Source organism: Sesamum indicum, linkage group LG9 (assembly GCF_026168435.1).
Source record: "Sesamum indicum cultivar Baizhima isolate 11 linkage group LG9, ASM2616843v1, whole genome shotgun sequence".
Lineage (NCBI taxonomy): Eukaryota > Viridiplantae > Streptophyta > Magnoliopsida > Lamiales > Pedaliaceae > Sesamum > Sesamum indicum.
Window position 1 is genome coordinate 20335500 of NC_142665.1, and position 25398 is coordinate 20360897.

Sequence of the window (25398 nt, forward strand, 5' to 3'; positions counted from 1 at the left end):
AAAAAGCCATCCCACCCCCACACCCACCCCCCCGCCCCTGCTTCTAATTTTAATTCCAAATTTCCCAATTTGAGAAAACCTAATCTCATCATGCCTATACATACATGTGTATCCATGTATGTATCATGCGTGTGTCTTTCTCTCTCTTCTCTCTCTCACATACACAACACACAGTAATTATCTGGATGAGTGGCATTCTTGAAATTGAGAACAAGACCAAGACTCATCTCTATCATCACACCTTTATAAATAAAGGCTTCCCCCCCACTCCCCAACGCCTCCTAACATACCAGCTTTCTTCCTAATTCACTCCAACTTGCAACTCAACTCATAAAAAGTTGAGAGAGAGAGAGAGAGAGAGAGAGATTAATAATGAACCCTGAAGAAGTTGACGATCAAATGGTACTCATTTCTCAGTACTATCCAGATGGGATATACAGCCAGTTTGTACCAGAACAAGGTCAGTAAACGCACTTCTATATATATATATATATATATAGAGAGAGAGAGAGAGAGAGAGAGAGAGGAGAGAGAGGAGAGAGAGAAAGTGTGATAGATATAGATTTATGTGCATGCATCAGAGTTTTTGGTAATGATGATGATGATGATTTTCACATGTACAAACAGGGGCGGCGATGAACTCGAAGCCACGGCGGAGACGTAAGAAGAACAAAGGCGATCGGGGCGGCGCCGGTGATGGGGTTATGAGGAAGAGGAAGCTGAGCGAGGAGCAGGTGAATATGCTGGAGAGGAGTTTCGGGAGCGAGCACAAGTTGGAGTCGGAGAGGAAGGACAGGCTTGCGGCGGAGCTAGGGCTGGACCCCCGGCAGGTGGCCGTGTGGTTTCAGAACCGGCGGGCCAGGTGGAAGAGCAAGAAGCTGGAGGAAGAGTACTCCAAGCTCAAGTCCGAGCACGAAACTGCTGTAGTGGAGAAATGCCGCCTGGAGACTGAGGTATGTATATGCCCGTATATCTCTTATACATACAAGCATTGAAAAACATGAAATGTTTTGTGGGTTTTTCTTGATGAGATTCAACACTCACATGAAATCATATTTTTTAAATAAATACATATTCTGATATCATTAACATATACACAGATACAATACCCTCGCCCATAAATTTCCATACTTTTTTATCAGCCCATTACACCTACATCAACTCACACACACATAAGATAGAGCAACACATCCATCCTCTCCATCTACCCACAAGATGACAATTAGCTGTAATTACTCAAAGAAACCAAGCCTAAATTTGTCAATTCACATAGGGGCTTGTCAAGAAAGAGTAGGCAGTAGTAGCAGTTGTAGGAATGCATCCTCTAGAGATGCATGCACTTGGGCTCAGGGAAAAAGCATAATTTCCATAAAAAATGAAGACCAATGGGAAAAATAGACAAGCTATTGGAGTCTGCCACCCCAAAATAGTGCAACTAATTGTACTATATGCTCCGTACCTTGTTCTTTAAGCTCCAACCCCCCCCCCCCCCACCCATAGGATGGCCTTACCCCCCACCCCACGTGTATGTTCTAGATTTACTCTCCCATCCATCATATACGTACACATTTCACGTGTTTGTCTGTCCTTAGTACACAATTTATGAAGAATGATTGTGTTAAAGTTTGACCTTAACGATAGTTGGGACATATCTATGTGCAGCTTTTGAAGCTGAAAGAACAACTACAGGAAGCGGAGAAGGAAATCCACAGGCTGTCAGAGCGATGGGATGGGGTTTCGAGCAATAGTCCGAGTTCATCCTTCTCGATAGAGGCCATGGACCCGCCTTTCCTCGGGGAATTCGGGATGGAGGGATTAGGAAATGTGTTTTACGTGCCGGAGGCGGAGGAGAATTACGCTCAAGGATTAGAGTGGAATACTTTCTACTATATGTAATTAATAAGTATTAGTGGATAATTGCTAGGGTTAGGGGGTAGGGGTGGGGCATTTCTATGTGTAGATAATGACTAATCATCATGTAAATTAATCTTTGCTTAATTTTTCTCTTTGTTTTTCGAGTTAAATTAGGTACTATTTTCAAGTGTTTAATTAGTGTATATTGACTACTAGCTAGGTAGTGATTATTAGACGTAATTAGTAATTGTCACTAGTGTAACTTGCTTTTTTGACTAATGTTATAATCATAGTTGTTTGTTCTACTTCTCGTCTTTAATTATTCTACTTGTCTCGTATGTATATATGTAAGAAATATATATAGTTAAAAATGAGAAATCAGAACTCGTCAATTTTAACACTAAAATGGTATCCAAATTACATTATTAAACTCGTATTAAAAGTAGGATTAATCACATAGTCATAGGATAATTAATTAATAATGTAAGAATGTGGGGGAGGGATTGACTTCATGAGAATTCACACTATGTCTTTGCTTTAACTTGTAGTAACAAATAAACTGCGGCTGCAGGTTTTGTTAGAAAAAAGAGCTTCTTTTACATATGAACTACTATGATTACTATCGATGATAATAACGTGGTCTCATATTAATTTATTTTTTAATTAATTTTCCAAGTATATTTTACTACAAAAGAGAAGAGTTTCAAAAACCAAAACAAAAAAAGGAATTATACGGAAAAATTTGTCGACTATAAACCCTATTTTCTTTATAAATGACATATTAGTAATAAAACGTCAAGTGACAATAGTAATATTATTATTAAATATATTCTTTAAGTTACGAGATTTTCTGTACTGTGTTTCTCGATCAAATTATAATTGATACTTAGTAATATAATTTTGTACATAAAATTACCTATGTTCAAAATTATTAGTAAGACATATATATATTGGTAGAACAAATATATATGTATATATATATATATATTCATTAAATTATCATCATATAGATATATAAAAAATTTAATTATCTGTTATATATCAAATAAGAAGTTCAATTTTTCTAGACCCTTATTTATTTTTTATTCAGAAAATGCAGAATACTACATCCATTGCTCGTTATAAACTAGTCGAAAATGCATACTTGATACAATAATATTTTTATTTAATTAATAGTTTTTATCAAAATGCAATTAAGTAAAATAAAATAGAGAGAATAAATGAATGAAAGAAAATTCATATATAAAGAAAAATATGGATGAACGGGATAATAAGTGGGGGAGTAGTAGTTACTTGAACATGAGAAGTGAAGAAATAAAATAAATAAATAAAGTTTAAAATAAAAATAAAAATAAAAATAACAAACAAAAAAATTATAAGACACCAGAACCATCCGCTTCAATTATAGGGTTTGATGCAATTTACCCCATGTGATATTACAAATGAGCAAATTATTCTCATATGAAAAAATAACATTAATTTACCTCCCTGTATCTTTTAAAATAAAGCAATCTCCCCCCGATCTAGAGCAGTAAATTTGCTTAATTTTAAAAAATACAGGAAGGTAAATTGCTGCATTTTAGAAAATATAGGGGGGTAAATCGCTATTTTTTTTATAGGTGCATAATTTACACATTTACAATATTGCAGGGTGCTAAAAGCAGTATAGTTACACTTATGTCACTATAAAAAATGCAGTATTTAATCACGGCCAATTGACATAATTAAAAACAAAATAGTCATAATAGTCATTGAACATGATCATACAACTTAAATTTCAAATTTGAACTATAAACTCATTTAAAATCTCTATTTCAAATTCAAATATTTCAATTCAAATACAACTTTAGATAATTAGTTGAATCCGACCATAAAAACGTGAAATTTTTGAACAGCACAACGTTGCCAAAATCGTACTATAATGAGACAACAATACTAGCGTAAGAAGTAAAGCTTGGGCCCTATTGTCAATTCCCACCAACTTGGATGACAACATTTGCAGCACGCTTCTTATCTCTGCATTAAACAATTACTGCGATTTCAAAAGTTGAATGCGTTTTTTCAACATTTAGGGAAAACTTTTACACTAATAATTATATATATCATTGCAAATATATATATATAAAATCTTTGAATTATACTGCTTATATTTCCAGGCATTAATTACTGAGAATTGTCTCTTTCCATCACTAAAATAGTATTACTTAATACTATTGCCTACCTCCCAAACTCGTACCCTCAATTATTTCCCAATATTATAAATTAATGTTATTTATCACATTTTATATTTTTTTTAACTATAATTAATTAATATTTGACATAATTTTAGTTTTGACTAATGTCTTGTTCTCGCCTGTAGAAACGATTTTTTTTTAATCAAATCACGACAAAAAGTCATATTTCTTCTGATGTTAATTCTATCTGTAATATGAATGATAAATATATATTTAACTGAATGAAACTAGTTTCTTATTTTTTTTGCTAATAAAAGTTTCGAAATGATAATTCCAAAAAAAATAAAATAAAATGTTGAGTTAGTTCAGAAATTAAAAAAAATTCATTTATTACGTAATGTGGGAATGAGCCAATAATTATTTAGGAAAAGATGGGCCCATTACGGGTTAAGAGGCCCTAAATTATGACTTTTCAGGCCGAAACTAAAAACCGCAAAACTTGGCCCAGTTGAGTATTTTACATTATCATTTGGGCTTAGAACCCAAAATATTTATTCAAAGTGTATTTTTTTTTTAAAATCATATAGTAAATTACGACGAACTATCTCGAGGCTTGTCGAAAAACTACAAATACGTTTCTAAAATTAACGAGCGTTTAACAAATACGCTTTATAATGAGTTGTCGCCATGAAGTATTTGTTAGACGGATATTGATTTCAATGGTGGTATTTGTAATAATATCTTATAATTTTTTAAAAATATTTTTATTTAAAGATATATCATAAAATATCAAAAGTATATATATTAAGACCTAATAAAATTATGCATAAACATGGATTGTGTTAGTAATCACTAGTAACAAAAAACCTAATCATCATCTAAAATTAGGGTGAACAACGGTGCGGATTTAAGGAGGGTTGGGAAGGACTTGAGACTCGCCCCATTTAATTTTAAAAAATCTCGAACTTGGACCCGTTTTGGATAAAAACCCGCCTAGCTCGACACTCTTAGTTGTTTAAAATTATTTATTTTTCAATATTTTTAGAATAATAAATATTTTCTGAATAAACTTATGCGACATGATTCAATGAGCAATAAAAAAGTTGCGAGTGTAATACTGATTAATGAATCAATTCATATGATTTTTCATAATTATTGTTTTAAATGTTATTGTTATAATCACTAGCTATTTATTACATAGTGTATGAAATATAAACAAAATACATTATTAATTATTCATATACAAATATCATTCACACCTAATTTCAAAATTATAATTTTCAAATAATTAAATTAGGTAAATATAAAAAAAAAATTAATTTTCTTAAAAAATAACTTAATTGTTAATCAAAGCCATTTCATAATCAAAGCCAAATTTTCATTTTAATTTAGCATTTATATTACTTAAAATATTTTTTTTTTCATTATTTAAATACATGTCCAACTTTTCACAGGAAAATTATTCGAGGGATAGGAATGAAATAAAATTTAAACTTTTTAGGATGATAAGGTCAAAAAACGAAGATGAGATGCTAAAGCAATTCTATGCACAAATTTAAGAAATAATTTATGAGATATACTAAAAAAAATATATTCATTTGAAGTACGATTTTAATAATCAAAGTAATAATAGATATTGTTCCGCTCTCTATATTTAATTATTCACACTCATTTATTTCAATTGAATTCGGGTCTTAACTACATCCAACTCTTTAAAATTAAATTTAAATTCCGTTACATATATATACTTATAATCGGATACAAATTTAGTTGATACTAAAGTCAGATATGAATGGGATGAAATTTGAATTAAAATCCTACAAACGACAAACTTTTACGATAGTAACTTCATAGCTGTGATACTAAATTTGCACACAGAAAATCATATCCGAGTATTAATCATCAACTATCAATAATTTACAGTATTTATCAGTCATCAATGATAATAATATAAATAGAGACAAATACATTGATAGGATTTGAACTCGATTTTTTTAGAATTTTGGGTGTCCAAGATTTCATTTTTTCCACATAAATAATAACTTATTCTAGCCCCTCCAAAAAAAAAAGCCAAAATTTTCAATATTTTTATATTAAATGACCAGAATACCCTCACACGAGAAGACAATTTCTTACAGTTATCCTCGTATTTGTACACAGTCAAAGTGAAACCAGTAGGCCCAGATAGTAATTTCATAGGCCTTTGTTGTTGACGTCAGCAGAACTGATGATGGGATTACAAGAATTCAATAATATTTTTCTTAACTTAAAAGATTTTCCCTCTTATTTCTATCGCTGTGTCTCATTCAAACACACCCCCACCCCAACAAAAATTCTCTCTCTCTCTCTCTGTTAATGCAAAGTGGGTTTATTGGCGAAGATGGCTGATCAGGATAAACCCTCTGAACTTTCTCTGTCCAGTTTTTATGATGATTTGGGTGCCTGGGATTCTGTACAGTTTGATAAGAAGCTGTTGATAGATGTAAGAGAGCTTGCTATCGGGCCAATGATCAGTGAAGGGACCTATTCTGTTGTGTATGAAGGACTGTGAGTGATTCTTTTTTTCCTTACACAAAACCCACTTTAACTGTTCCATTTCATGAATAATGTTGAGTTTAATGTTCTTGAATTGCCATGCATGTCACTGTTTTATACTTAATTCCTTTGTTGTTTTGATTTTTGGAATGTTGACCCCCCCCCCCCCCCCCGGTTTCTCTGTGTAGTTTTTAAGTTCTTGTTTTTGTTGTGGTGTTGGAAGGTTTCAGCAAGGATTAATTATTTTCTTTTTTCATTCTGAGTGTCAACTTTTTCCCCATTCTGTCAATCTCTGTTCTGTGTATTCTTGCTTTTGTTAATTGCAGTGTTAGTCATTGTATTCCATTGTCATTTGTCTTTCTGATATCCAAAATCAGAGAAATGGTTGCTGCAAAAGAGTATAAGAAAAACTAGGCTGATGGAATTGGCTAATAGATGGCCAGAATTTTCTGTTACCCGACTCCGGTAGCAAGAATCTGAGTTGTTTAATTGCATAAATTTGAGCATCATGTTATTTTTCCAATGCTTGTTTTCAGCAAAATTTAATTTCTTGATAGAGATGAAGTTCTGACTGAGAAACCAAGGAAGAAGTGTTAGTTGGATGCCATTAAAATGCGGAAGTGATGACGAAAGGAAAACGCACTAGTTGCATTACAAGCTTTTGATGACGTAGAAGAAAGAATAAAGTTTGTAACGCATGCCGTAAATTTATCTCTTTCTGGCTTTACTTGATGCGGATTTGATAGATGCCATTTAGAAGAGAGTTTCATAGAAGGAACAGAAGTGTGTACATTAGTGATTTCTTTATCGACTGTTAAAGTTCTTATTGAGTTGCTGAAGGCCCTGAAAGAATTGGTATATTCTTTGGTCAAGTAATTCGCAAATTCTTTGAGATTGTAGGTCTAGGATTGCTGACTTTTTAGGTAGCTTTTTCCGCATATTATTACAAAATCTGTATGCGGGATTGTGGGAAGGAAGATCTATGTAATCAAGAAAAGATAAGGGGCATTAATCGCTGTTGAGTTGATAGAGTAATGAACCTCGGCATAATAAACATTCGAACCTACAATGACATAGCGTGGAGAAAAGAGCACATGAGAAATGTTCTCTCTGCTCTACTATACTTCTCTTGAAATCCACAGAAGGCAGAAAGTTAACCATATTAAACACGTCGTCTATCATAATGTACTTGCAAAAAGTGCCTATTATCTTATCAATGAACCATTGTATGTTCTTTATTAGATCTACCACATGCAGCATAATAACAGGTTAAGAGAAGTATGAGTGGAATTTGTTATCAAGAATATTTCAAAAATGTTGTTCCTTTGATCTTTGCAGGTACAGGTCGATGCCTGTGGCTATAAAGGTGATACAAGCAGACATGTCAGCAATTATGAGTCCAGAACTCCAGGAAAAATTCATTAGGGAGGTCTCAATGCTTTCTAGAGTAAATCATGACAATATTGTAAAGGTATGTATACATACATAAGGGTGCGGACTGAATCTATTTAAAAAATTTACATCTATCAGGCCCGAGTACATTGGTGCATTTTACCCTTAGTTCTATCAAGTACGTATTTCCTGGTATTTTCATTTATTTTCTAATTAGTCTCAGTTACTTAGAACATTTAACTTTCATAACTTTGAGCTCTATAACTCATTTATTATCATGGTCTCTAATACATGTAGGGATGCTGCTGTGAATAAGTAAAAAGCCAGATAAAACAACTATGTGCTGTTGTCTTTTTTTGCCCTTACTCTGTAGTACATGCATATCGTTCCTAAAACTGACTGAATCTACCTCATTCCAATCCGACACTGGTAGTTTTGTGCCAAAGTGAAGGGAATGAAGGACGGTATTCTCATTTCAAATCTGACTCTGGTACTATATCAGGATAACATGGAATTTAGGAGAAGCTGAGAAAGCAATTTGATCTCTAGTTTCACTAATTGTAGTTTACTATGATACTGTGTTAATTTTCTGAACGGTGAATATTTAAATTAAAGTTATTTGGCCCAGGATATAAAACCCAAAGCTCAAATAAGCCTATGAAATAGTGCGTTCGTGATTTCAGGTAGGTCAGTATCTGGCAAAGGGTTCATTGCTCGATCCAGCATGTCGTGTACAACCTGTCTGACATTAATTGCAGAGTTTAGTTTAAGTATGGGAGCAGATGATCATGTATGTAGTTGAATGTAGGTGAAGGATCAAGGAAAAAGGGTATGGCGATTTTTGGAGGATAGTAGGGAAAAGAAGTTTCAAGTCTAAAGGAATCAATTGTCTGATTTCTCTATACAAAAAGAGGTCTATTTGTTCGGGTTTCCATTGTAGTTCTGCAAGATGGGATAAGACTATATAAACCACAAGATTAGGGAGAAATTTCATATTATGCTATGTGGATCAGTAAACAATGATTCATTGCTCTCTATAGCTTAACCACACACTGATTATCTATTCTGCCAATATGGTTTTTTTTCTAGATAAAAGGTGCTTGCAAATGGTACAGGCTAACTTTTTCTGTTTTATACCGTTGTCTGTGGATGTGAATTCTTTCTCTGTGGTTATTAGAATGGTGAAAAAGTTAGAGCATTGTTGCTGCTTTCATTGACGTACTGCCGCTTTACATGTTTTTGCCTTTCCATTACTTAAATGATGAGTTCAAACTAGCCCACCTAAAATGTGGCCAAGGAGTTGTCTAGCAAAGTCTACAACCATAATGATCAAGGCTAGAAGGATAATAATGAAGATGAAATAACAACACTACTTTCTGATTCTCATAGTCATGCATTTTAGCACTGTTTTATGACAGTGAAACTTGTATAATATCTGTTTCTTGTTGTTTGAACAGTTAATTGGCGTCGCTGTGGAACCAACAATGATGATAATCACAGAGCTCATGAGAGGTGGCACCCTTCAAAAGTTCTTGTGGAGTGTTCGTCCAAATTGCACAGATTTGAAGCTTGCCATATGTTTTGCTTTAGATATTTCCCGAGCGATGGAATATCTTCATCAAAACAGAATCATCCACCGCGACCTAAAACCAAGTAAAATTCATGCTTATTTGTTTGTATTTTCTTCATGTATATACTTTCCCTGGTATTAACCATCCATACTGTCAACGTGTTTTCTGTTTTTGATGAAGTATGACTTGCGAGGTATTTTCCTAGTTGACCATGATCTAAGTAGTATTTGCTGGTCGTTGCACATTGGGCACATATATATGAACATCCTCAATTGTTTTATGGTGATGAGCTATGCATACTAGCCTATCAGTTTAGCTATTACATTGTAAAATTTTACTCGGAAGTCCATCTGGATAAGGCCCATCTTTTCCTGCTGCTTTGGTTTCCACTACTGATGGAAATATTTCTACTGATTATGTAGGCAATCTACTTCTTACTGAAGATAAAAGGAAAATTAAGTTAGCTGACTTTGGGTTGGCTAGAGAAGAGGCTGATGATGACATGACAACTGAGGCTGGGACGTACCGTTGGATGGCTCCTGAGGTATTTTATCTGCACAAAATTTTCATCTATCTGCATTGCTGTATAGCCTCACTTTATCCTTTTCTCCCTGAATCAGTTGTTCAGTGTAGAAGCTCTTCATTTGGGCATAAAGAAGCATTATGATCACAAAGTCGATATCTATAGTTTTTCTATGGTTCTGTGGGAGCTGCTCACCAACCGCACTCCATTCAAGGGCAGGAACAACATAATGGTGGCATATGCTGCAGCGACGGTATGGCTTCCTTACCCCCACCATTATATAGCAACTGCATCATATCATTAAAGAGTGGTTAAAAGTTTTCAATCAACCTTTAATCAAAGAATGAGGATTCCGATACATTCTTTGAAATTCTATAGGTTGAATACAAATTTTGGGATTTAAGATGATGTGAACTAATCAGGGAGTATAGTTTTCTTGATTCCGCACCAGATTTATTACAAAACTACATGGTTTGTTTACTCTAGTCAAGATTTGATAGGTTGTATTTGTGAACTCTAAAGTTAAGTGGTTTTAGCTGAAAAGTAGTTATTTGAGAATGTTCCCAATTTGAGTCTCTAGTTTCGGGATCTTTAAAAGAAGCAAAAGCTGGAAACAGCCAAGCAGGTGTGGTTTGAAAACATCCTCCCAACTTTTTTCTATATTTTACCACACACCCAGTTCAGCATATCTACTTCTCTCATGCAAACACCTTCTCTTTGCTTGTTTATCTCAACTTTTTCTAAAATTTACCACTTCTTCAAAACCACAAAATTTTCCAGAGAAAGTGCAATGACCAACTTCATCCCATTGGGTCAGGTTAAATGAAATTTGCATGTAAATTTTCAACTATCCCCGAACTACCATAAGAACTCGGCAAGCTTGAAGGGAATTTTTCACTGTCATTTCCTGTTGCTTTACAACTGTTAATGAATTTTCATAGTCTCCATCAACATCTCATCATTCTTGATGATGCATGCGATGTCTTAAATTCTAGAACCGACGACCCAGCGTAGATGACATTCCTGCACCGCTTGCACGCCTCCTACAGTCTTGTTGGGCAGAGAATCCAGAACATCGACCAGAATTCCAGCAAATTACTGTGTTTCTTGAGAGCTTCCTCCGTAGCATCTGCCTACCGACAAATACATCACTCAATGCACCACCAGGTTTGTTCGAGGCTGGATATTCAGGAAGCAAAGAAGAGATTGAAGAGTCTCCACCGGCAGATTTCTTGACGGAAACACCCAAGGAAACCAAGAAAAGACAGAGGAGTGTATGCCTCAAGTTCTTGCATTGTTTCGGAAGCTGTCTTTAGTTTTTTACATACAGCTAAGATCTGTAAGGGGGTTCTCTCTCCTGTATAGTCTCAGAAGTTATGCTTAATTTTGGTTGTTCCAGTAAAAAAAATGCATGAGCAGTTTAAAGATTGTGGTAATTTAGACTCTTTCACCATAGAGGTTGTACATGATGTTATAAATCAAGGTGTAGAGCATAGTATAAAGAAAATAAAGCTTCTGATGTGATTCGGTTCTTTCGCCCTGTTGACTTCCATGGTAAGCGTGCTTGTTGAGGTGATAGAATGCCTTTTTTCATCTTTATTTTTTGCAGAAAATGACACTTTTTAGTCAAATTCTAGAACTTTTTTCTCTGATTATGTTTTGACGTGCTTGTGGAAAATTCTTGCATCCCCACTTCCTCTTGGCCAGTGGAGGCAGAGTAATAAACATTAAGACTAACGTTTCTTACATCAGTGTGCAGAGTAGGAAACTGAAGAATTCTTGAATGTTATGTGCTCTCTCTCTCTCTCTCTCTCTCTCTGATTGAAAGAAAAAGAAAGAACTTTGTGAATCACACTTTCGATCCCGGGAACTTCACTGCTTCTGAAACTTATCTCCAACCATCTTGGAATATAGTCAATCTTTTAGGTTAAGGAACTTGTATGACACACCGTCAATCCTTTTAGGTTAAGGAGCTTGTTGACATACACCCTCAATGATTTGGCTTGCTCTTGACTTCAATTATCTTCTTTCTTGCTTGTTTTGTTCCAGACCTGAATAAGCAAGGAAGTATTACTGTCCCAGCCAAGTTCCAAACAACCATCATTATGTTATCCATGTCAATCTTCTGCTCAGCGGTCCTCTGTTGGTATAACTTCAGTTTGTCCCATTACTCGGAAGTCATCAGGAATCACCATCCTCTTTGAGGACCTCTTCGTGGTAGTTTGCTCAAAATAAGGCCTTATCAAGAGTACTGTCCTTCCTTATTTCAGTCACATACAGAGGTGCTTTCTGGTCTTCTCCTGCAATAACTTTTATTTCTGATGGTGTATATTTCACCGTAGTAAAGCAAGTGATTTTCTTCCCACACATCTTGCATCCTCCTAAATCACATAGAACTAAGGTGAGAACAAATGGCACAGGGCATTTCAGTCTATTCTAGAAAATGCTATCATGATCAACCAAAACAAAGTTCTCACTCAAGACTACCTTCATGTCTCATCCCAGTGTCAATGATGATGTGGCCAAATATTCGACAAGCTTTGCATTGACTCCCACCATATCAAACTTCTAGTGCTGTAGCAGTTTCTTCTTTACACATACTTGGATGCACTCAAGCAAAATAGTTCAACCAGATTTTATTGATTGCAAGTAGAAATTGAAGCGTATAAACACCACACTAAGTTACTCGACCATTAGATAGAGAACAGGAATACCGTCAGATACTTAAGGAGGCATCTAACTAAATGGCTCAGTTCAAGAGGTCATCCACCTGCTCGCATCCTATTAAGGTAAATGCTCATGGATCCCAGAAAGAAAAGCCTCGCTCCCTGGTTACACTTCTTAATTCAGGTTGCCGGCGAAAGTTGATGTCCCTGTGATTTCTTTTCGATCTATCTCTGGTCTTTTCTCCAAGCTCACTACTGTTAAATTGATCGTCTTTTGACGCAATCACATGCCAGCCTGCATCTGTCTTGCCTGCCACCCAAGCCTGAAGCATAGCATCTATTTTTGGCTCCGGTAACAAATGCTTTTCCTTCATTTCTAGGTAGTATTTGTGTGCCTCGTCTAATCTTCCATTCAGAAAAAGACCATGTATCAGCACAATGTACGAGCTCCGATCAGGGTCGAGCCCATTTTTGCTCATCTCAGTCCACAGTTTGAAGACATTGTCAAGCTGGCGCCAACGGCAAAATTTCCGGATGAGCATTATATATGTGTCATGACTTGGATGGCATCCAGTCATTCGCATCCTCTGCAAAAGCTCAAACACTTCCTCCCCTGTCCTTAAAACACGAAAGAAGGCATGGTAAGTCCGAACTGTGGGTCGCAGACCCCTCTCAGTCATCTCATCAAACACTTGTTTAGCTTCATCCAACAGCCGCGACTTACAAAGAGGCATGATGAGCGAGTTATAAGTGACGGCGTCTGGGGTAAAACCTTCCTCATCCATTGTTTTCATGAGATTCCAAGCTTCTTTCACTAACCTGCCTTTGGCCAGAGCATGAATCACGGCATTGTAGACTTTCTTGTCTGGTTTAATACCAAGAACTTTCATTTCTTCATACAATCTCAGCACCATATTCAGATGATTTACTTTCGAATGGCAAGACATGATACTTCCATACGAATAAACATCATGCCTAATCCCTCTCTCTTCCATCTCCCTCCAAATTCTCTTCCCCTCCCGCAAGTCTCCAATCACATTGCACCATCCATTAAGTATAATGTTAAAGCTTTTCGTGTTCAGGGGAAACACAGTTTTGTTGCAGAATAGCAGATGCTCTGCGTCTTTCACATTCTTGTACCGGCACAGAGCCGAAAGCAGGCCTTGGAACTCCTCCATTCCTATCTCAAACTTAAAACGGCGGAGCCCATAAAAAGTATTGATTGCCTTAGCAACATCGTGCACGGCTGCGTATCTCCTGATCATAATCAAAAGCGTGTGCGGAGTAACAAGAGATGCAGCTCTCATGTCGTCGATTAAAGACCACGCAGTATCAAACTTCCTAAACTTGCCAAGAATCGCTATCATCGAATGATATTGACGTAGTGAATGCTGGTAACCCGGCTGCTTGCCGGCCCAGAGAAAGAAGGTGAACGCCGTTTCCCAATCATTCCGTGTTCCAGAAAGAACATTGGCCACTAGTGCCGGCGTCACATTCACTCCACATTGCTCCAGCTTTTTGCTCTTGTCCTGAGTACCACCTGTTGGCAAAATGTCCATAAGGGTAGCCAAGTCACGAGACGAAAACTCGCCTGCGCTTTTGTGATCCGTGACTGCATCTTCAGCATCGCTCTCAAATTCACGATCAACATCGTTGTGGGCTTCTCCTAGCCCGTCGACTGAGGAATTGAAAGATGCATAAAGAGTGAGTGTGGCAAGAGAATGGTTACTGAGCGGAGGCGTCAAGTGGGGGACTTGGAATCTCAAAGGAAGGGGGTGTTGGACATATTGCGATTTATTGATAAAATAGATTTCATCACGGAGCGCAAGGAAGACGGAAGGCATGCATCTGAGATTTCTCCTCATTTTGTGGCGCCAAAAAAAAAAAGAGACATTACTGGTAAGGAAATTGAAGGTGATGGGAGGGTTCATGCTGCGACGGAGGTGTTTGATAAAATGAGTGAATGAAGAAGGCTCATAATAATGGATGGTTGGTCAAAAGGTACTCATCTTTAAATCACGCCCTTATTCAACTCACCAAAATTCATCTATATATATTTAACGTAAACAGTAAAAAGTAAATAGTAAATAGTAAATAGTAAATAGTAAATACTCCTCCTATTCCTATCCCAAAATTCGAACTCCAACTAATCTACATTATAAATCTCTACAATAATATGATTGAGTGCAAAGTCGCAAATTGGATTCGATATTTTTATTTCATTTCATGTTTCATTGTTTATTTCATTTTACATATATAAATTATATGTATAAAATATTAATTTTTTTAAATAAAATTAATGCCGTAATATTTATACACGTGGTATGTATATATATAAAACAAAATATAATACGCAACATTAATTGCAATAAAAAAATTCAATCCAGTTCACAATACCTTTTACTTTTATAATGAAAACAAATTGTATAAAAAATTATAAGTTAATTAACAGTGGATATGACGAATGTTTTAAGACAAAAGTTAAAAATAGGATTAAAGTTGGAGCGAAAAAATAATATCTATCGATAAATTTTTTTGTAATTTAAAAAATTATGTAAACTTAAGCCCTTTTTGATGTTTGATCCGTTTAATAAATAAATTCATTCGTTAGTCAATATCTACTGAATTTATTAATATTAGTCAAAAAAAATTTGAATACAAATTCGTATTTACCATTCTTTGGTTTATTATTGTCTTATTGCAGATAAATATTTTTTTGACCAGACTATTCTTATATATATTTTGATACGCTAATGCAGGTGATTATGCTTATTTTCACACATATAAAGGCGTTTTGGTAAATAAAAAATTATTTGACTTGCAATAAATTTGTAATAAGTCAATAGAAATAAATATAAATTTTTATTTAATTTTTTTATTAATATCAGCAAATTCGATGAATTTTAATTAATAAATTAATTTATTTGGTAGTCAACAATAAATATTAAGATGTTAGATATAATGTTTTGAAATATATGAAATTTTATATATAATTGAATTAAATGTGAAGGAAGAAAGGAGGGTGTAGTTAGCGCTTAAATCTAAATAAGTAGTGAATTAGGGGTGAATTTTGAGTGGGCGGCGGCAAACGCAAATTAAACAAACTTATCCGCTCAGAAAGCGTGACTCACCAAACAACACTCGGTTTCCTCGTCACGCCCATCCACTCACCTCCAGCCACCTGTTTTCCTCCTCCGCCCTCACGTGTCACCCCCCCCTCGCCGCCGATTCTCCATCCTCAACTTCGTTAAACTTTTTTTAACCCACTGTAGTAATTCGCTTCTGTAATTCTTGTTTCCCTTTTCCCTTTTTCTTGTTTTCCTGAAAATTTGAATAAAAGGGTTTTCTCTTTTTTAATATATATATATATATATATATATATATTGGTGAGTAGGTGAAAAGAGAAAGACAGCAGTAATCCTGTCTAGATACTTTTATATTATAGTTTTCCCCTTCAATTCGGACCGCTGATTTTTGGGTTGTGGTACGAAGTTTGTAGTACAAGGGGAGCTGAATTTGGGAACCGTTGGATCTCAGGGAAGGAGTATTGCGAATTCGGGTGTTTTTGGCGTTATATAGACGTATGTATGTATTGTTGACAGCAAAATCGAAATCAAAACCTCGTCCATCCGAGTTGGACTCCTTTCGTTCCACCTCATTCACTCTCTCAGACCAGGTCAGTCCTAGTTCTCTTTCTCTCTCTTCTTATTCTCTCTCTCTCTCCTCTTGTTTTCCTGACCCCTTTTTTAAAGCTATATATGTTCACACAAGACAAGACACAACCTTCGAGCCGAATGTTTTTGTTGTTATTTTGTTTTTACCGTTTGCTTGTGCTAAATTTTGGATCTTTTGATTTATTGAGGGAAGGCGGTTTGTGGGTTGTCGTTGGATGACAGTGGGATACCTTGGTTTGAATTTGGCATCACAATTTTGGAATCTTGGCAAATTAATAAGCTTTTGGTTGATTGTATGAAAGAATGACTTAGTTATGAGGTGTACTTGGACGCTTCTTGTCTGAATCTCATAGACGATAGCGGGAAAGGGTGAAAATGGATTTATTTTGAATATATAGGATGTATATTCTTATCATAATTGGTATTCAGTTATGCAGGCAAGAATTAAAAGCATCTGTTTGGTAGTTTTGTGGTGTGTTGTTGCTTATTTATTGCAAGTTTTAGAATGTACCTGCAGAATCTATTACCTGTCAGATTTGTTGGTATGTGGAAGAAATTTGGGAAGCTCGAAAAAATGTCAAGATTTACTTGTCCTTCTCATGTAATAATAAGAAGCAGCTTTAGTGACTGCTTTCTTGATGGAATTTGGAACCTAAGGGCTCGGAGAAGATTCTAGAATTTAGTGGCTGAGAAGGGTCTGAAATGATATTGGCTGCGTCGACAAGTATTGGTGAAAATGATACTGTACTCAGAAAGGGAAAGAGATGATGATTGGTACATGATAAAAGATGGCATTTTAGGTTTCGACCCTTTATTTGATGAATGCTTGTCCTTGGCTTTCTGACTTTTGATTTAGTATTATGAATTGTCTTAACACGGAGGATCAAAGTTAAATTAAAAAATTTACCAGCATGCATGAGATTCAAAGTTCAGTATTTGCTTAGTAATACTGGTTAAAAGATTGAAGAATTCAAGGAAGTATAGTTGAGCAGAAGCGGCTTTGGTAGCGAATGTTTTATGTCTTTGTGTTGAGGAATATCTTTTACATACTCAAAAAGTTTACATTCTCAGTTTTGAAATGAAACTATGTTTATGGCCAAATATTTCCATCTCTTGGGACCTATGTTCTAGTTTATAACAATAGAAAATATTTCTTAGTTAGCCATTGTCTAAGTTGTTCATCATCACTGTTATCAGCATGTTCATATTTCATTCTATCTAATGACTGGTTTAAAGGAGAATTGCATTCAATTCAAAATGGCACTACAACATTATCATCAACATGGGATGAGAAAAAAATGAAAACTTACTAATTTATATATCAATACTTCATATATAACTAGTTAGTGAAACATCCTTGTCTGTAATTTGTATGGCATGACATATTCATCCCGCTGTGTCCATACATGTTCATAACACGATCTCTAGGTGACAAGGGCTTTATAGTTGTTGATGTGAGGAGAAACTTTTCTTTCTATCCAAAGTTCATATTATGTTTTTCTTTCCTCTTTTTTTTTTTTTTTTTTTTTTGTTTAAAGCGTTAGCTGCATTACTATGTTATTTACTACCTTTCCTTTGAGTAACTTATTACGCAGAACCTATATTGCATGTACACGGATATGATAAATATAAAACATATAAGATAAGATAAGGCGTCAATGCATTAGCTAAAACTAAATAATTTTATATAGATTAAAGATTTTTTTGGAGTAAAGATGTAATTGGTAATGTGCTTAGAAAAGAAAGATAGTATGGTGAGAAGAAAATTATGGACTATATGTACACCAAAAGTATCAATATGTGATAAAAACACATCACGATATAAATTTTTCTATAATCAAATTTATGAAATGGTACTTTCTATATTTTTGTACCCCATAATCTGTACTTTTACTAGTGTTCAACATGTACAACATATCTGTAGAAAGTGTTGATGCAAGTTTTTGTTAAATATTTGTTTTTGGTTAATCTTTTGGATGCGTTTTGAAATATGGATATATATATTCGAAAAGTATTGGAGAGTAGTGGACACTGGTTCTGCTCCTCTTTAGAAGTGTAGCGATGCTTGTAGCCTTGAACAGTGTCTTAACATGTGAGCATCAAAATAAATGAGTGCAGGAAAGTGGGATATCTAGACAGAGCATCTAAGTGACTTTCTAGTTATTCATTTAATCTGAGCTTAAGGTTTAATCTCGACTGACCTTTCTCTATGAATTCTGATTAATGCTTGGATGTGAGCATATATCTTATAATTCCAATTTTAGATGCCTCATATCATTCTTACTCATTCTTCAAGGCACTAATACGGATATGAGAGAGTTCCTGTTCATTCATATCCATTACAACATTTTCCTCATTAAATTAAAATGAATTCCTGACATGTTCTTGGCTTCACGCAACATCATCAGGTGCTTATCTTTTTTAACAACACAGGTCTTATCCAAACAATTAGAATAAGTGTAGGCAATTGAGACTGCAATCTTTTGCTCTAATGGGGGCTGGGGAAGAGGGCACGCCTGCAAAGTCTTCCAAGCCTGCATCCTCAACGCAGGTACTGTTCTTGTTTCCTCTTTATCTTCATTTCCTAATAAACAACGGTTAGATGTGTTCTTTCCTGATTTAATATGCAACTTTTCTCTGTATTATCTTAAACTTATCTATTTCCTTTGTTTGATTGAATTTACAGGAAGCATCAAATACACCTACTACGCCTGCATATCCTGACTGGTCAAGCTCTATGCAGGTTTTTTTTTTATCTTATCTCAGTTTTCATTTGTTGTAAAGTATGTCATGGTTTCTTTGATTTCCTATATTAATCTATTGCCTGTTATAGTAATATTTACCAGAGGCGCCTCTTATTTCACAGGCTTTTTATGGTGCTGGACCAACTCCACCTTTCTTTGCTTCAACTGTTGCTTCTCCTACTCCCTTTTTGTGGGGAGGCCAGGTGATTATTCTAAATTGTTGAATTTTTCAGACCTATAATTTGTTTTTGGTCATTGTAGGAGCATTTTGATGTCCTTGCTGACTTGACATCTTATACTGAATTGTATAACTACTTTTCAGCATCCTCTAATGCCACCTTACGGGACACCAGTTCCATATCCAGCTTTGTATCCTCCTGGAGGAGTCTATGCTCATCCTAACATGATTACGGTAATGAAGATCTTCGAACTTTTTTGGGTATCTACTTGTTGAATCAACTCATATAAATGCTGCTTAGTCACTGGTATTAGAGAGACATTTTTGTGTTTGGGCAGTAACTATTTAGCTGAATGTGTAATCATTGATCTTACTGTTTCCTTCTTTTTTCTGGTTTCGTTGCAGGCTCCAGCAAATGTACATGGAACTGCAGAATTGGAAGGCAAAGCAGCTGAGGGAAAGGACCGTGCTTCAAAGAAAAAAACCAAAGGAACTTCAGGAAAGACTGGAGATGGTGGAAAAGCAACTTCTGGCTCTGGAAATGATGTTGGAACACAAAGGTTATTTGAGACAGATTTAATGCAAAAGTTGCTAATATTTTTATTCTTACATTTGTTCTGTCATTGGTGATTCATGATGATTGAAAATCCACAATTATGCTGTTTAAGTCGCAACTTATGATTGTAAATTTGCTCATTGGCAGTGGTGAAAGCGGGAGTGAAGGATCATCAGATACAAGTGATGATAATAATCAGGTCATTTTATCAGCTTGTAAGACTTATAAGTTTTTTTCTTCTATTCCTGTGTTTAAGAGTGCAATGAATATTGTAAAATTTGCTTTTGGCATCTGGTATAGACGTATGGTAGTATGTATTGATGCAAATCTAATTTCATATTCCAGGAACCTTCTGCAACCAAGAAAGGAAGCTTTGACCAGATGCTTGCTGATGGTAAAGATTTAAATTGCATTCATGTTTTGTCTTTATTCAGTCTCAATTGATGAGATTCTGTCATTGAAATATCAGGGGCAAACGCACAGAACAATGCTATTCCAGTTAATTTCCAAAATCCGGTACCTGGCAACCCCGTAGTTTCTATGCCCCCTACTAATCTGAATATCGGCATGGATTTGTGGAATGCATCTCCTGCTAGTTCTGGGGCCATGAAATTGCGCCCAAGTCCGCCTGGTATTTCGCCGGGCGTAGCTCCATCTGGTGTGATGAATGACCAGTGGATTCAAGTAAGATCTCTTTCTCTAACTTGTTTCTTATGTCTGGTTCATTTTGTCTAGACAATTATAGTTTTTTACGGTGACCTTACTCGACTATATTTGATGTCTTCATTTATTCTTTCTGTGTTTTTGCTCCTTTTGAGGTGTCTCCGGCGAATGCTGAAGCTTCAACTCTGTTTTCTTTCCTATATTGATAACTGATTTACTTTTTAAACATTTAAAATAAAAGCAGATAGCCCATGTAATTACTCTGGTGCCTTAATTGGAGAAGTCTCCCAAGATACTGTGTTGCCTACCTGAGTTGCGTTGTTCATCACTAAAAGATTTTCCAGTTCATTATAAAAATAGATATTCTTGAATTGCCGTGAAGTTTTGGCAGATTAAAATCAGGATGCATGGTTGGATCCCCTGGGATAGGGTTATGATTTCAAATGGTTTAGCAATGCCTGGCCTGGAGCAACTGAGCAAAGACTTGACATGGGGAACATTTTATTACCATAAAGAGAGTGTTGGTGTAATTTGAATGGTCAATGGACGAGTATTTGTAATTCTAATTTGTTGTGGATGCACTACTTTTGCCCCTTGCAGATTAACGTCTACCTTAATTTAGTTTTTTGTACTTGTTACTTGCTTTTCATTGTCTTCATCTAACTAATATCTCTTTGTAGTTCAATTTCATGAAGTTGTTCGACTTTCATTCACTCTGTTTAACATGTTATAGAACGAATAATCACCCACTCCTTTTAGAAAGTTTAATTTAATAAAGCGATTAAGCAAAAGACTATGAATGGGTAATTAATTGATTTGACGCTGAATGGAATTTGGATTTTGAGTTTACAGGATGAACGTGAATTGAAAAGGCAAAAAAGAAAGCAATCTAATCGGGAGTCTGCTCGGAGGTCAAGATTACGCAAGCAGGTATAGTGTTTTGAATTTTTTTGGGCTAATTTGGTTCCTTTTCCCCTAAATTGATTTGGTTCCCAGATATTCAGACGGTAATTGGCTTTTTGTTTACTGAGATGGTTCCACATTGTGACTTGGTTTTGGGATTCTAAAGGATAATCAGATGATTTGTGTCCTTTTCTACATGATGTTTGAAACAAATGGCAAATATGTCATATATGCTTTGTTTTGTCTGATGTAATGTATTATAATGAACTGCAACTTTTTAGTTCCTAACCGATTATAATCTGATTATCTCAACTCGTACGTAATATTTTCCTCCAATCATTGCAGGCTGAGTGTGAAGAGCTACAGCATAGGGTGGAGACATTGGGTAATGAGAATCGCACTCTCAGAGATGAACTGCAGAGGCTCTCTGAGGAATGTGAGAAACTCACATCTGAAAATAACTCAATAAAGGTTCTCTCTCTCTCTCTTTCTCTCTCTCTCACACACATACATGCAAACACATTCTCTCTTGCTGACTCTCTCCCTCACTCATTATGGGTGTATCTGTGACGTGTATATTTTCACCCTTCTCTCCTGCTTGTGCATATATTACTATGGTCTAAATTCGGCAGTGATCCATTACCTTTCTTGGGAACTGATTTGTTTGTTAAAACTGCTTGGCACAAACTCAAACTGGTGTGTAAACTGGCTTAAGCTTGTCCTTGAGCACCTTATGACCACGCTCTTGTTGCTTCTCACACGGCTGTATATCAATTTGACCTGTTCTTGACATCCATTGTCTTCTAATCATAGTCTTTGAGGCCTTTTTGCTGCCCACTAGGCTGTATACCGTAACATGGTTGAAGATGAGCAAACGGACACCAGTAGTTCCAATTCTATTTTGAATTGTCATGATTTTGTAAGTGCACTTTTGCATTTCATTTCATCTGATGAAACAAGTACTTTCGCTGCTGTAACAGGAAGAGCTAACAAGGTTGTGTGGCGCAGATGCTGTATCTAAATTAGAAGACAGCAAATCTGCTAAACATGTTCAATCTCGCGTGGATGAAGGTAACTGTTAGAACAGACCTTAGATAGTAGATTATGTTTCTTGCGGACAGGAAAATTGACGAGTTCCTCTAGAAATTTATTTCTAGGTTCGACGAAGTAAAGAATGTTCTTGTGCCTACTAATCTGTACCATGTAATCATCTTAATATCACTGTAGCATTAACCTATGTCAAGTCTCTTTGGTGTAAAAGTTGATGAAGATGGTTTGTCATTTCAGTTGTATTCTTGTTGTCTTACCTTATTTCGTGTAATCAATCATTACATATAAGTGGAATTCAAAATCAAGACATTAGATTTGTAGCTTTGATCACTCTATACTGGCAAATCATTTGGTTTCCGCATAAATTTTGAACTTCATTTGTCTTTACACATGGAAACTTCAGAAATTCAGATCTTAATGAAAGTTTTGCTTTTAAGAATAATTTCCCTGTACAATTTCGATTGGAACTGAGATATGGTTTCACTATTAGTTGTGTGGGTAAGGATCTGTGAAGTCATTTTAAGGTATCCTTATTTAAGGAGATTCTCTATAAGTATGAGGTCTTAAACTCGAATACTATCAAAGTATTACTAAGAGGATGGTTCAAGTAGAACATGTGTCTTCTCATAAAATCGATCAATTGAATAAACAACTTAACATAGATTCTTAACATTGTCATCGATTATAGTTTCTTGTCCGGAGGGTATTCCGGTGGGACTGTTGTGACGGGCTTGTTTTTTGGGCATTAATATTTCGTGAGGGGTGGAAGACTTGATGATCAGTGGGACTGTTGTGAAGGGCTTGTTTTTTGGGCATTAATATTTCATGAGGGGTGGGAGACTTGTATGATCAGTGTTTGTGGTTCGCTTTCTATTTCAGTAGGGCTATTGCGACCGGCATTGGCTCCAGCTCCGGCTCGTAGGTTGTACTAATAATGTGGAAAAATATACTTCATTTCCAGCTAAACATGAACACACACTATAGATTGATTTGAGGATTAAGGGTTGAGGAAGTACACTAAAATTCCTAACCCCAACTCAATTACGACTTTAAAGGTCCAAAATTGCGACACAGTTATTATGCTTTTCCTAATATCTCCAGGCTGACGTGGCAACAATTGGCCTGTCGTGCCAGCAAAGCGACATCTCTGCCTGTCGTTTGACAACGTGGAATCCTCGGACTTGTACTCTCCTCAGTAAACACTCTGCCTGAAACTCTGCAAATTGGCTCAGCCCCACCTGTCTTAACCCCGCCCCCGCCAGAGCCTCCCTCCACGGCGTCCTCTGCCGACCCGCCGCCTTCACCACCTCCATGATTTTAGGAAACAGCACGAACGTCTCGATCCTCCTCATCCAATCACCATCCCCGTTAAAATTAGCTGCTTCCAAGGATTCCAAGAGAGTGGAGTAGAACTCCAGCCCGTCGATCACAGCCTGCCGGTGCGACCAAGTCCCAAAATCCTTCAGCCCTTCCACATCAACGAGCACCACCACCCGTGGCGAAACGCGGCGGAGATCGCTCAAGAACCCCGTTCCCACACGGCGGAGTATTGCTGGAGATATCAGAACCGCCACCTTTTCACCGTCGATGAACTTAATCGCTTTAAAAGAGAGATACTCAAAGCTTCGTATCAACACAAAGTCAATATGAAACCTAATATTCAGCTCCCTTGCGAACTGAGCCAAGTTTTCTCTGATCAGCCTGGATTCTTTTTCGTGTTCTTCTGAAACCAGAGCCGATATCCGTAGCACCGGCGCCGCCGCTCTACGCGAGGCGGCTCTATCAGCGAGCTCCTTCATGAAGGAAGCCCACTGGTCGCCGAGTCCTATGTCGAAGTCGATGATGTGGACATTCGTCGAGCCTTCTAAGGCTTCAAGCACGGCTTGGTTAGCCGTGAAGCTGGAGAACATGGGGACTGGGGAGATGCTTGAGAAGGTCTTCTGGGCTTTAATGGTTTGAACGATCTCCGAAGAGCTTACGGGCCGGTGATCCGGCAGAGTTGAGCCGGCGAGCAGGGACTGAAGGGCTTCTTTGAAATAGAAGGCAGCCCGTTGGAGGGGCTTTCCGGTGGGAGAGCTAAGGCGTTGATTGAGCCGTGCCAATATCACATGCCCGAGTTGCAACGAGTTGGTTTCGAAGCACTCCGCCAGTCGAATTAGCTCGTCGACGTAGTCGAAGCCCACGTTCCAGTTGCCCGCTCCGCCGCCGTTGAAGTCGCCGGAGAGACCCTCAAATGAGCTGATGGCGTCGGAGTTATGGTTCAGAGGTGTAGTAGTGGTATATGCGGGCGGAATATCGGAGAAAAGACCGAAATCAGCCGAAACAAACTGATTATCAAAGGAGCTGGTAACCGGCGGCAACTCCGGCAGAGTGGTACACGGAATATTAACAGGCTTGGAATCAGGGGGAGAATCGTCATGCAAACCCAACTCTCTCATCAAAGAATCCCAACCTTCCAAATGTTGGTTGATCAGTTCATGATCAGCTTCTTCCAGTACTGGAAGAGGACCCGTGGAAACGGGCTTGTCTGCAACCGGGCTGGGGCTTCGGCGGAGGTCAAGAACAGATTTGGGCTCGTAGGGGGCCGGAAAAGTGGTGGTGTGAGTGGTGGTGATGGTGAAATTGAATGGTTTTGAGTTGTTTGGAGGAAAGGGTACTTTCATTTCTTGTTGAATACAAAGCGAAAATCAGGAAAAGGAGGAATGACTGTTGGCTTTTGATCTTTGGGGGAATTGGGTATATATAGGTAGGGCAGTATGGTATGAAATTCTTACACGAGAGATCAAACTTCTTTGGGTCCCATCCCAACATACAGTATGTATGGACTAAATTTACTCCAATTAATTTTGACCACATTAAATTATTTACTTATATTGTAAATTAATACATTAAATTAAAAAGTTAATATTTTGATA

The 25398-nt window shown here is 36.6% G+C and overlaps 5 protein-coding genes across 9 annotated transcripts; 3 read left to right on the forward strand and 2 right to left on the reverse strand.

Annotated features, from left to right (window-relative positions):
• Positions 1-260: 260 nt before the first annotated feature.
• On the forward strand, positions 261-2159 carry LOC105177969 (homeobox-leucine zipper protein ATHB-40). Its single transcript, XM_011101287.3, has 3 exons — positions 261-460; positions 628-953; positions 1663-2159. Exons 1-3 carry the CDS (start codon positions 373-375, stop codon positions 1894-1896), a joined length of 648 nt encoding a protein of 215 aa, XP_011099589.3. The 5' UTR covers positions 261-372; the 3' UTR covers positions 1897-2159.
• Positions 2160-6314: 4155 nt separating this feature from the next.
• On the forward strand, positions 6315-11581 carry LOC105177968 (Protein kinase superfamily protein). Its single transcript, XM_011101286.3, has 6 exons — positions 6315-6575; positions 7902-8034; positions 9413-9608; positions 9949-10070; positions 10147-10302; positions 11045-11581. Exons 1-6 carry the CDS (start codon positions 6409-6411, stop codon positions 11363-11365), a joined length of 1095 nt encoding a protein of 364 aa, XP_011099588.1. The 5' UTR covers positions 6315-6408; the 3' UTR covers positions 11366-11581.
• A 99-nt stretch (positions 11582-11680) lies between these two features.
• Positions 11681-14757, reverse strand: LOC105177967 (Tetratricopeptide repeat (TPR)-like superfamily protein). The gene is made up of 2 exons (XM_020699259.2): positions 12537-14757; positions 11681-12430 (listed from the first exon to the last, which is right to left on the reverse strand). The coding sequence occupies exon 1, from the start codon at positions 14644-14646 to the stop codon at positions 12847-12849; it is 1800 nt and encodes a 599-aa protein (XP_020554918.1). The 5' UTR covers positions 14647-14757; the 3' UTR covers positions 11681-12430; positions 12537-12846.
• Positions 14758-15824: 1067 nt separating this feature from the next.
• On the forward strand, positions 15825-22725 carry LOC105177966 (G-box-binding factor 1). Of its 5 annotated transcripts, none has more exons than XM_011101284.3 (12): positions 15825-16391; positions 18798-18940; positions 19076-19132; positions 19256-19336; positions 19456-19545; positions 19717-19871; positions 20015-20066; positions 20213-20261; positions 20337-20551; positions 21383-21460; positions 21779-21904; positions 22414-22725. In XM_011101284.3, exons 2-12 carry the CDS (start codon positions 18881-18883, stop codon positions 22513-22515), a joined length of 1065 nt encoding a protein of 354 aa, XP_011099586.1. In that variant the 5' UTR covers positions 15825-16391; positions 18798-18880; the 3' UTR covers positions 22516-22725. The 5 variants fall into 5 exon arrangements, with proteins under 5 accessions (XP_011099586.1, XP_011099585.1, XP_088740969.1 ...); XM_011101283.3 differs by having other exon boundaries at positions 15826-16391; positions 18823-18940; XM_088884843.1 differs by lacking the exon at positions 15825-16391 and adding an exon at positions 16408-17189 and having other exon boundaries at positions 18823-18940.
• A 693-nt stretch (positions 22726-23418) lies between these two features.
• On the reverse strand, positions 23419-25184 carry LOC105177965 (scarecrow-like protein 15). Its single transcript, XM_011101281.3, has one exon. The coding sequence runs from the start codon at positions 25144-25146 to the stop codon at positions 23572-23574; it is 1575 nt and encodes a 524-aa protein (XP_011099583.1). The 5' UTR covers positions 25147-25184; the 3' UTR covers positions 23419-23571.
• Between the last annotated feature and the right edge of the window lie 214 nt (positions 25185-25398).